General features: G+C 44.8%; 1 protein-coding gene across 1 annotated transcript in view; it reads right to left on the bottom strand.

Moving 5' to 3' along the window:
• Positions 1-451: 451 nt before the first annotated feature.
• Positions 452-12,360, bottom strand: part of LOC311114877 (spondin-1-like) — a gene marked incomplete at both ends in the record, with an annotated part of 89,328 nt that continues 77,419 nt past the window's right edge. The window contains 6 exon segments of the mRNA XM_084190109.1: positions 452-621; positions 2,348-2,448; positions 2,450-2,528; positions 3,399-3,474; positions 4,505-4,645; positions 6,751-6,952. Coding sequence (XP_084046235.1) covers positions 452-621; positions 2,348-2,448; positions 2,450-2,528; positions 3,399-3,474; positions 4,505-4,645; positions 6,751-6,952 — 769 coding nt within the window.

Consider the following 12,360-nt stretch of genomic DNA (forward strand, 5'->3'; position numbering starts at 1 on the left):
GAAGAGGAGGAGTGAATGAGAAGGGGGGGAGAGGAGAGAGGAGAGGGAAGAATGGGAGAGAGGAAGAGAGGGGAGAGGGTGTGTTCAATCGGAGAGGCAGAGCTTAATCCACATATGCATTACTTTGTCCTGTAATCATGTTTCAATCCTGCATAATTATACATTATTCTAATAGTTTGAGCAGTGCATTTGAATAATTTAGCAGATGCTCTTCCACTGAGTATTGATGCACACAATGGGCCTAATTTATCAACAGCATAGAAATACACAGATTAATCAAACATTTCCTATACCTCGGAAATTGTTTGTTTACCTGATTAAAAACAAAAACTTTGATAAATGCAGCAATGTGTGTGATAAATGACTCATACAAACAAACAACAAATGAGGCCCAGTTAGTTTTGTTCAGTTTTTTTGTGAACCATTGATTTCAGGGGTGAAAGCTACTCACTGCACTCTCGTTCACAATACACTTCTCATTCTCCTCAGTAGGTAAGGTACACACAGAGCCATCATCAGGGAACTGCTTGACATAGCGTTCCCGGGAGCGCATGCCCATCCCACATGACATGCTGCACGGAGACCAGGTGATCCACTCTGACATCATGCAGGTGGACCCTTCTGAGAGGTCGGGGGCAAAGGCAAAAGGTCACGGTCAGTTATGCATTTGCGTTGCATTCAGGATTTTAATGTCCTTGCAGTGTTAGTAGCTACATCACACTTTATATAATCAACCAGTGTATGATGTATCTACACTATAGGGCCTCCTGTTAGTCTCATTTATCATAGTAAGACAATACAAGACTATGAGCATCTATGTCAGCTCATGGCCATTACAAGAGCTTGTACCAGTACACCTGTACCCAAAGTCTTACCCAAGAGCTTTAAAAATGCATAAGCTGTGAATGCATTTATGTAACAGACATGTTTCTCCTCAATTATAACCACCCCCTGCTGTTGCTGCATTATGTTCAGGAGGGGGAGGGAGGGAGGGAGGGAGGGAGGGAGGGAGGGAGGGAGGGAGGGAGGGAGGAAGGGAGGGAGGGAAAGTGTCGTTCTGGGTGAGACTCACACGTGGATTTATATCTAAACCCTCCCTCCCCAGACTGAAAGACTCATTTAGTTCTGCTCATTAAAGCAGCTCATTAATTAGATGAGCAAATCATTAATTAATCTTTAATAATAAGCATTTCATGAATAAGAGCCCTGAATAAGAGCATTTGTGTGTGTATGCATCACACACACACACACACACAACAACACACACACGCCAGCTAAGCCTCTGTATTATGAATCAATTATGAATTCAATAGAGTTCTTTAACAGACCATTCAAAGTGAAGGGAGCCAGATCTCCATGGTAATAAGTGGGATGCTGTTTAAGGACATGTGTGGAAGGGGACAAGAGATGATTATAGAAATAATGTACTAATAGGTGGAACTGAAGATAGACCACCTCCAGAGATTCAAGGTCAACTCTTGATATTGTTTGTCAATGAGAAGATGCTTTCTACTGAATTTATATTCATTGTGGGTCTGATATTTTCATTACGTCAGATTGGGCATACTTCCACTTGCACGCACGCACACACACACACACACACACACACACACACACACACACACACACACACACACACACACACACACACACACACACACACACACTCATACCCAAGCCTATTTTATTATTCATTAATCTTTCACTGCAAGCAGCAAAGACATGTTGTCCCTGTGTGTATTCTCATAATTTGTTATGTGTCTTTTAATAAAGCCTTAGTATCCACTGTGGGCTCCCGGCAGCTTTAGCTCATTACACATTTTATAGGCTTGTCTCAGAAACACAGCGTCCCCCTCACCTCTATGATGCTACAACTTTATTGGCCGAGCTACAAACGAGCTGAGGGCTTTATCGATGACCCCACACCAATAAAGACCTGCACTGAACCAGATTTTACCTTTCCCTGTCTGACTCGTTGCAATAACCTATGAAATGCTACCAAAGATGAAGTCCACACTAGTAAGCTCTAGGAGCTATAAAGGGGCTTGGTGGTCAGATGCTGAAGTTTATTTTAGATGGGTGTTTATACACCGAACAGCAACAAGAAATACACATTTCCAGATTGTATCCAAGGTTGTATTGTACTATATGTGTTCATGTCACTATAAATGTATAATGGATGTGGTTCGGTGAACCAAGCTCACGTGTTGACGAGACTTCGTTAGTTCCCTCAGCTAATATATCGGCTTTAGCTCAGGAGGCTAACACAGTCTTGTAAATCTCAGGTTAACCTTTGTTCGAACCCCGCCATGTCTCATGAGCTGCCTAGTACATCCAACATACTGACCCTCGTCGCTGCAGCCGGGCCCCATGCAGGGCTCAAAGTCCTGGGTGTGAGGGCAGGGTACACTGAGGTCCAGCTGGGCCTTCAGCATCCTCTGTCTCATCTCTTGCCTTGTCACAGGTGGCTGAGCTGCAAGCTGACCAGGGAGACCAGTTGGAGTAGATACACGTCTCTGGAGTGTCGTCTGAAGGGAGGGAATGTGGGAACGAGAGAGAGCAAGAGAGAGAGAGAGAGAGAGAGAGAGAGGCGAGAGAGAGAGAGAGAGAGAGAGAGAGAGAGAGAGAGAGAGAGAGAGAGAGAGAGAGAGAGAGAGAGAGAGAGAGAGAGAGAGGGAGAGAGAGGGAGGAGGGAGAGAGAGAGGGAAGGAAGGAGGAGGGAGGAAAGAAGGGAGGAGAGAGGAGAGAAAGAGAGAGAGAGAGAGAAGAGAGAGAGAGAGAGAGAGAGAGAGAGAGAGAGAGAGAGAGAGAGAGAGAGAGAGAGAGAGAGGAGAAAGACATTAATCAAATAATGTTGATGAAGGGCATAAACACAAATGTTCAAAGTCATAAGTAGTTATGTGTTTCCTCAGGTGTGTGTTGGGTGCCTAAGCCCTCCTCACTAAGTGATGTGCTATTGAAACATTAATCTGACTCAAATCAAATCAAACATGTATGTCCCTGGGACATGTTGAGGAGCGACAATTCACTTGGAACAATCTCAACTGCAGCCTTATTGATTTAATGAAAATGCCACTACTGATCAAATCTGCATATGATTCCATCTGTGCAGCTTTCCCATGAAAGAGAGAGAGAGAAAAGGCAACGTGGAGGACGATTATGCTGGCTGGGTTAACTAATTGAACTGTTTCTCAAGTTCTCGTTCTAATCTCCCACGCCTGGAGATGGGCAGACAGAGAGAGAGTGAGAGAGCGAGAGAGAGAGAGCGAGAGAGCGAGAGAGAGAGACATGCCTTTCTCCTCTCTTTTGCTTATCGCTCCTCTGTTCCAACCTTTGTTGGCAGATTTGAAGAGATACAGGGACAAAGAGGGCGGAGAGAGATAAAGAGAGACACAGACCTTCCTCTTTCTCCTCCTGGGCGATATCAGCCACAATGTCGTCCACGTTATCAGGCACGATGTTGCACTGCTCGCCCTGCGGACAGACAAACACAGGCCTGCGTTGTGGAATACATACCACTCTGTTGTGATAAGATCCTCTGTTTGCCTCTGGTGGCTATCAGACAGAGAAGGGGGTAAACAGGGAGGTCAGCTGATGCATCTCTCACCTTGGCTGGAGCTCACAGATACACGTTGTCGCTATCTAGCTAGCGTATGTATTTATCTATCTTTCTAGCGAACGGGGAGGTGATATGGGGACATGCTGATAATGGCATTCAGCTGTCATAACAACAGATGTCCGCTTAGGGCAAGTGACAAACGATCAGAGTGATAGGGTGTGTGTGTGGGTGTGGGAGGGGGTTGCTGTGTGTGTGTGTGCGATTGTGCGTGCACATGTGTGCTTGTACCTGCATGCTTCAGTGTGTGAGGATCAATATATTGGTAAAGGCTATGAGAGAGTAGATGGAGAGATTCCAGTTGAGTCTGCTTGGCTCGATGCTGTGTAAATGCTATAGTCCACTGACATTTACATCACTGTTCAATACCTGCTCTCTTCAAACTGCACCTGTACAACTAACATCTATATCTACAGCTGTATTGATCCACAACTTCTTCAGTTAGGCACTGGAACAATGCAGAGGGAGCAAAAATAAAGTTACGTTCTTCTCAGATGGAAAAACATGTATCTTCCTCTTAGTGTCTGAAGCTTTTAAGTTGACGTTTCTAGTTCAATACACCAATATGCTCCATTGTGCTGTTTGTTTACCATTTCATTTTGAATCGTATACCGAAACAACCTTATGAACACAGGCACATAATCAAAAGTTTGTAACCGCTTCGAGATCTTAGAGCGAACCTCAAACATGCCTTGATGTGCAAGAAATCAGGTTGTGTTGGTGACAGCTGGAGGGAAGGAACAAGAGGAGTGAGTAGAGCGTGATACAGAAGGAGGATGGAAATAGGAAGTGAAGTAAGCAAAGAAAGAGGAAAGAGACAAGAAAAGTGGGAGAGATATAGCAGCCAAAGGAAGGGAAGGAATGGAGAGAGATGATTGGATGAACGACCTTTCGGGCGATGCGCTCCACCACTACCCTGGCCACGGGGGTAATGGCGCCCCCCTCAGGGTCGTAGAAGGGGCTCTGGGGGTGGTCCAGGCTGGTCAGGGGGCGAATCTTCTCCTGAGGGACTGTGGGCTTGTTGGGAGACTGGAGGACAGAACACACACACACACAAATGAAGAGTCAACATACATGACTGTGCTTTTCATGTCAATATGTGTTCCATTGTAGTATTGAGGAAGAGTGTCATGATATCAGTGATAAAACATGTCTTTGCAGATAACCTTGTACTTACCTGGTTAAATAAAGGTGAAAGGTGAAATAAATAAAAATAAATAAAATAAAAAATACATGAAAGGTTGCAATAGGTCTCTTCATGTGCAATATGGAGGCATGCAACACATCTACATAGTCTCGTCCCAGGACAAATAGCATATGGCCTCCTAAGACTGGCAAACCTAGATTATACAAGTCACAAAGCCACATCCACTAAAACAACATGAATTCATAGATCTGGGTCAGGGACACTATGATTTATGGGGTTATGTGGTGAAACTGTTGTCATTAGTCTGCAGCAAAGGTCTGCCAGCAGGGGGCTAACACAGCAAACACAGCCACAGGGCTTCTGAAGGCACAGCACTGGAAAACAAGCCATCCACTAGTCTGAACATAAAGGGATGACATGTAACTTTGTAAAAGTGCTGGTGTTTTTATGGTGATCAAAATCTGTCACACCTTTGAACTTCCGATATGTTATATGGCAGGCAAAACCATCCATTACAATGTACAGTTTGTGGACGCTACATCATTACATACATCATACTATTTCACATCAGTGGAGAGCAGAGTCACACAGTGAGAGAGAACAAACTCCAAACTTCAACTTCAGGCTTCCTAAAACCACTAAAATATATAGACACTGTTCAATAATAAAACACTCTACAACCTTATTTCATAACTCTTGACTGGTTCTTACACAACTTGTTCTTTCTTCTACCCAAGTACACTGTAAGTATGTATGAGGCTTCAGACATTTGATATGAGTGAAGTCATTGGTGGGGCGAGCCAAATCAAGCAGGGGAGAAACAGTTCAACAGGTTCGTCTGTGAACTCCCAGGGATCAGCCAGAGGTCTGTCTGTGAGCTCACATAGCACAGCAAAGGCTCCCCTACCAGTCTACCAATAAGGAAAAATAATATATTGACATATACACTGAGTGTACAAAACATTAGGAACACCTGCTCTTTCCATGACAGACTGACCAGGTGAATCTAGGTGAAAGCTATAATACCTTATTGATGTCACTTGTTAAATCCACTTCAATCAGTGTCGATGAAGGGGAGGAGACAAGTTAAAGAAGGATTTTTAAGCCTTCATACAATTGAGACATGGATTGTGTATGTGTGCCATTCAGAAGGTGAATGGGCAAGACAAAATATTTAAGTGCCTTTGAACGGGGAATGGTAGTAGTTGCCAGGCGCACTGGTTTGAGTGTGTCAACAACTGCAACGCTGCTGGGTTTTTCACGCTCAACAGTTTTCCGTGTGTATCAAGAATGGTCCACCACACAAAGGACATCCAGCCAACTTGATACAAATGTGGGACGCATTGGAGTCAACATGGGCCAGCATCCCTGTGGAACTCCTTCGACACCTTGTAGAGTCCATGCCTCGACGAATTGAGGCTGTTCTGAGGGCAAAAGGGGGTGCAACTCAATATTAGAAAGGTGTTCCTAATGTTTTGTATACTCAGTGTATTGCAATATTATTTTTGACTATATCGCAATATTATTTTCGCACTAGTCGGCTGTACATGCACCAAAATTCCAGTATTTTTCCTTCATAGCTTTTGCTTCATCTTCTTTTTAAATACTGAGCCAATTTGTTTCCAGCACTTTAATTTCCATGACTGATCAAAACTCATTTTCTCATGGCTCTCTCTTGTCCCTCTGCGGCAGACATATGTTTGGAACATCGAATTGCATTAACATCGCAGTATCGAATAGCAATACATATAGAATCGTGAGAATCGCAATACATATCGTATCGGCACCTAAGTATCATGATAATATGGTATCGTGAGGTCCCTGGCAATTCCCAGCCCTATAAGAAAGTGTGATATTATACAGTAGGTGGTGTGAGTGATGTGTGATGTCTGGGGCTTGCGCTCCAGTGTTATGGTTAGAATCCCTGTGGTAGAGATAGTGTGAATATTAGAACGTGTAGTTGTGACATTTTGAGGGGGTCACTGACCTCGTAGGTGACTCCGTTGTCGGTGCCTGCATCCCAGGGGATCATATCTTGGACAACCCTCTGGGCCCAACCACACTCCTTGGTGCAGAGATCCTCTGCAGACAGCCCCACGTTCCAGTCAGGGCTGGGCCCCAGCATGGTGAGGAAGGACATCAGGTGACGGGTACGGTCCACTGAGAACTCAGCCGACGGGGCAGCACGACTGGAGGACAGAGAGAAGGGACTATTTTGAAGAAAGTCACAATTGCAAAAGTTGTGATATGTGATGTTCTACCTACCTTTAGTTGATCAATGCACTGATTGCAAGTCACTCTGGATAAGGGTGCCTGTTAAATGACTAAATGTGAAAAGTGGAAGAGAGAAGAGAGAGAGTAGAGAGCGAGAGAAAGAGAGAGGAAGAGAGAGGGAGAGAGAGAGAACAGAAATACTGACTGAAGTCCCTAAAAAGCATGAAAAGAGAAAGAGGGATAGCAAGGAAAGGGAGATGAAGAATGATGAAAGGATGAGAGAAGGGGTACTGAAGTCCACAGAGATGTAGAGAAGTTTCTTTGCTGCCTCTGGCATGCTCTGCGCATCCAGCTCACCCCCTACAACAGTTCAACACAGAGCTGCCAGCCAGCGGTAATGAGTAATAAACACCCCTAAAGATTTTACTGGTGGCAGAGAGCCACAAGTATGTGTATATGTGTATGTATGTGTATGTATGTATGTGTGTGTGTGTGTGTGTGTGTGTGTATGTGTATGTGTATGTGTGTGTGTGTGTGTGTGTGTGTGTGTGTGTGTGTGTGTGTGTGTGTGTGTGTGTGTGTGTGTGTGTGTGTGCAACAGAGAATGTTGTGACGTGTGCGCTAGTTCACAGACAGTCACAAGCACAATATTGCACACGGCAACACACACAGAAGACACACAGTCACCACATCGTCACAAACACAAAATGTCTGTTCAGGAATACTTTTTCCTAGTACCAAACCACAGCATTTCTAATGAACGTTTATCAGGGGTTGATATATACCTCCCACCATCCTACACCCTATCCCTAATGCCACCCTGTCAGTTACAAGTCGGCTTTGTGTTGGGACCAATGTGGCCGTCAGAGATAAACCTAAGGCCTCCGAGACTGGCTGAGCTGAGCAAAGGGACGCGGTGACACATGAGGGGGATGAGGGGACGGCTGGCAGCCTGCTGTGTGTTCCCAGAGGATTAGAGCTCTTACACATCCTTAGAGGTGATTATTACCGTGTATTGGAGGACATGACTGGACAGGACAGTGCTTGACAGGACAGGGCTGAGGTGTGTGTGGTCATAGAAAATCTGATGGATTTACCGGCAGATAAAGAACAGAACAATGACAGGAGAATAGCAGGATGGATAATTGTTTCAGGTGACAATTGAGCTTCCCTCCCTCCCTCCCTCCTTCCCTCCTTCCCTCCCTCCTTTCCACCACCCACATCCCCAGCAAACAGGCTGTCTCTGAGTAACAAAGACAAACCCTTTAGCTCATTAAGGGCTGCGTTTTCATTGACAGCCCCTTCTTTCCCTGTTTCTGTCTGTCTGTCAGCACAATGCTAATCAACTGGAAGCCTTAGAGAGCTGGGGTAGTCCTGCTGTCTTTAGAAAGGCTCTGATGAGAAGTACAGGGTGCTTTAAAAAGACGAGGGGCTCACTACTGGACATCATGGAGGTAGCTGTAGCTGTCACAGGCACAGCCATTCCTGCTCTGAGAGAGAGAGAGAGAGAGAGAGAGAGAGAGAGAGAGAGAGAGAGAGAGAGAGAGAGAGAGAGAGAGAGAGAGAGAGAGAGACAGAGAGAGAGAGGGGGGGGGGTATATGTGAGTGTGGGGGGGGGACAAAGAGAGGAAGATGGAGAGAAAGAGAGGGGTGTAGGCTGTTTTCTGTGGGGACCGTCTGAGTACATTGAGGCTCTGGAGAGTGTGTGTGCATGCTTGCCTTCATGCTCGAATGTGTGTTTGAGAGAGGAATGGCTCTGTACTTTGACAGAGACAGAGAACACCGCCCAGGGACAAAGATTCCCACAGGGGCTGCTCTGTCTGTGTCACTAGCACATTGTGTGACACATTGTTGTTGTGTGTGTGTCAAATCAAATGTTATTTGTTCCATAAACAGTTTACAGCAGGTATAAAAGGTGCAGTGAAATGCTTGCGTGCTAGCCCCTCAACATGGCATTACAATATCAATCAATATTAATCAAAGGTCAATCAAAACTAACAAGTAATTAGAGGAATGTGGTATGCATAGTAATAAAGGTGATGTCTACACAATAGGATATACAGTATAAATGTCAAGAATGACTATATTACAAATATAAAGTGGATAGTGTCTTGGTCGCACAGTTGAATAAATAGTATATTATAGAACAGCAGTGTTACTGTGTGTGCGTGTGCGTGCGTGTGTGGGTGTGTGTGTGTGTGTGTGTGTGTGTGTGTGTTTGTGCGTGCGTGCGTGCGTTTGTGTGTATGGGTTGGCTGTCTGGAGAGTCAGTGCAGATAAGGTGCAAATATTCTCTGAGGTTCAAATAGTCTCTAAGGTGCAGGTGTGTGTGTGTGCATGTGTGCCTGAGTATTTGTTTTTTTTGTATTTATTATGAATCCCCATTAGTTCCTGTCAAGGCAACAGCTACTCTTCCTGGGGTCCAGCAACATTAAGGCAGTTACATACAATTTAAAATAATACATGACATTACATTACATTTCATAACACTTTTCACAACACATTAAGTGTGTTCCCTCAGGCCACTACTCTGCTATCACATATTTACAATACAACATCCATGTGTACGTGTGTGTAGAGCGTGTGTCTTATCATGTGTATGTGTGTCTGTGCCTGTGTGTGTGTCTCTTCACAGTCCCCGCTGTTCCATAAGCTGTATTTGTATCTGTTTTTTTAAATCTGATTCTACTGCTTACATCAGTTACCTGATTTGGAATAGAGTTCCATGTAGTCATGGCTCTATGTAGTACTGTGTGCCTCCCATAGTCTGTTCTTGACTTGGGGATTGTGAAGAGACCTTTGGGTAGCATGTCTTGTGAGGTAGGCATGGGTGTCCGAGCTGTGTGCTAGTAGTTTAAACAGACAGCTCGGAGCATTCAGCTTGTCAACACTTTTTACAAAAACAAGTAGTGATGAAGTCAATCTCTCCTCCACTTTGAGCCATGAGAGATTGACATGCACGTTATTAATGTTAGCTCTCCATCTACATTTAAGGGCCAGCCGTGCTGCCCTGTTCTGAGCCAATTGTAATTTTCCCTCTTTGTGGCACCTGACCATACGAGTGCGTGTGTGTGCATGTGTGTGTGTGCTCGGAAGCCTACGTGTGTGCACAGGTGGCAGGTGTACGTGTGAGATATACATATTCCCAGAGGAACATTGCAGCGGATTATGTCAGGTTATCTAGAAGTGCAGGTAGACCAGTGGGACTGAGAGTGAAACCAGATGAAACCAGACGTCCTCTCAAACGTGTTTCACCTACCAAGGACAGACAGACAGACACAGACCTTAAACTCAAAGTGGAAAGCAGCTGCAGCGACCCTGAGTCTCCAGTTCACTGTATAAAATGTACTCCTCATCAATCCAGCCGGGGAGGGCAAAAGCAAACATGTCATTTAAAAGGACATTGTGAAAACGACAGGCAGGGAGAATGATGTGTTTACACGTCAATAAAACATGGCCGGAGGGAAGGAGGAGGAACGAGAACACAACACACAGGAAATTGATTCCTGCCAAGACCAGCCCGGTCAATCCCCTGGCGTGTATGCAAATGAGGCGGGCAGTGGGTAATTTCATCAGTGTGCCACAGCATTTTTAATTAGGCAAGCTTTCCTCAACGATAGCGCCAGCAATCAATCTCCGTGTTGACCCTGATGCTGACCTTGGTGTGGCGGCATGGAGCGGTTGGTTGGTTGGTTGGAGACAGCCCTGGTGGAATTCCCACCTCTCTTATGTTCTATTCCTCCCTCTCTCTCTCTGAACATATCTCTTTCTCTGTTGCTCTCTCTCTGCATCCATCTTTCCCTATTTTGGTAAATTTTTCTCTATCTCTCTCTCGCTCTCTTCCTCTCCCTTTAACATGTTATGAGTCTCAGGAGACAGCTCTGCTGTGTGTAATAATGGATGTCATATCTGCACCCCTCCACTCACCCACCTCCCTCACTCCCTCTCCACCCTCATCTGACTTTCTCTCTCTCCCTTTCCTTTGCTCCATCCACCACATCTCTCTTAAGATGACCACTTAAGTTCCAAATCAATAGAAGTGATCACTGTGGAACAAAGGCACTAGAAGGGAAGATTGATAAAGAGACAGGTAAAGAAATGTGGTTACATAAACACAGTGTATTCATTAATGTTCTAGTTCTTCCAAACCCTTCCTAACCCAACACTGATCCCAGATATCCCTGAACCTGAAGCTCCATCTCTAACAATCTGCCTTGGATCCTTCAGACGTAATAAAGAGCTGGTTTTCTCACCACTGATAATTAATCAACGTCTATTTCTCTCTCTCTTGCTCTCTCTCTCTCTCTCTCTCTCTCTCTGTTTATTTATTTTTTCTCCCTCTTTCTCTTCTTCAAAGGCAGGGTAAGTGGGTTTGTTAATTGGCAGGCAGCTGTGTAAAATAGGTCAGCCTGATGTCTTGATACACAGGAGCCTGCAGGAGGCCCTTAACCTTGATGGAGAAAAACCCCTCCAGGAGTTCTATCACTCATCATCAAAACACACACCCTCTTAACCCACACACATACATACACATGTACACACAAGTGCAGTAACACAAGCCCCCTTCACTAATTCACACACACACTTTTTGAATCACATGTAGAAACACGTACAAACAACATTTATAAACACGTTCAAAAACATGTACGAACATGTAAAAACAAAAATCGTATGCAATCCCAACAGACTCATTTTAAAGAATAAAAAGAAATATCCTTAAATCGCAGGAGCAAAATATGCACTTAACCATTTCTGTACTCTACTTTCAAGGAAGAAAACCTCATGTACGAACAGAATGTGTGCATTTCCACATCACACTACAAGCAATAACCTCTACCTCCTTCTCTCCTCTTCCCCTCCTCTCCTCCTCTCCTCCTCTCCTCTCCTCCTCTCCTCTTCCCCTCCTCTCCTCTTCTCCTCCTCTCCTCTTCCCCTCCTCTTCTCCTCCCTTTCCTACCACCCATCCCCTACACCAGTTGATTTGATTTCCTCTGCATTTACACAGCCACTTTATGATACAATTCATTTGCTGGCATATAAACAAGATAGCGAGCTAATTATCCTCTGTGGATTTGATTGGCTCTGTCCCTCGCTGTGGCTTCCTTTGGAAGCTCTCTTTGGAGTCTCACACTCGGAACCTCTGTGAGTGTTGAGGATGCTTCTCTCTCTGCACTACCTGGGCTAACCTGCTCCTTGTCTTTCTCATAAATAAGAGATTACATGAGGGTTTATGCATGCAGGAGTCTAAAGGAAGCCTAGTCACACTGATCAGCTTGGTGCATGTGGAGATGAGCTATCAGATTCTGGGCATGTGCTTTTAAGTGGCTCAAAGGCACAGAGCAACAAGTCGAGTGCAGAATTTTGGATCAATGAGTTGTGATAC

Source organism: Coregonus lavaretus (genome assembly GCF_964263955.1).
Source record: "Coregonus lavaretus genome assembly, contig: HAP1_SCAFFOLD_1862, whole genome shotgun sequence".
Taxonomy (NCBI): domain Eukaryota; kingdom Metazoa; phylum Chordata; class Actinopteri; order Salmoniformes; family Salmonidae; genus Coregonus; species Coregonus lavaretus.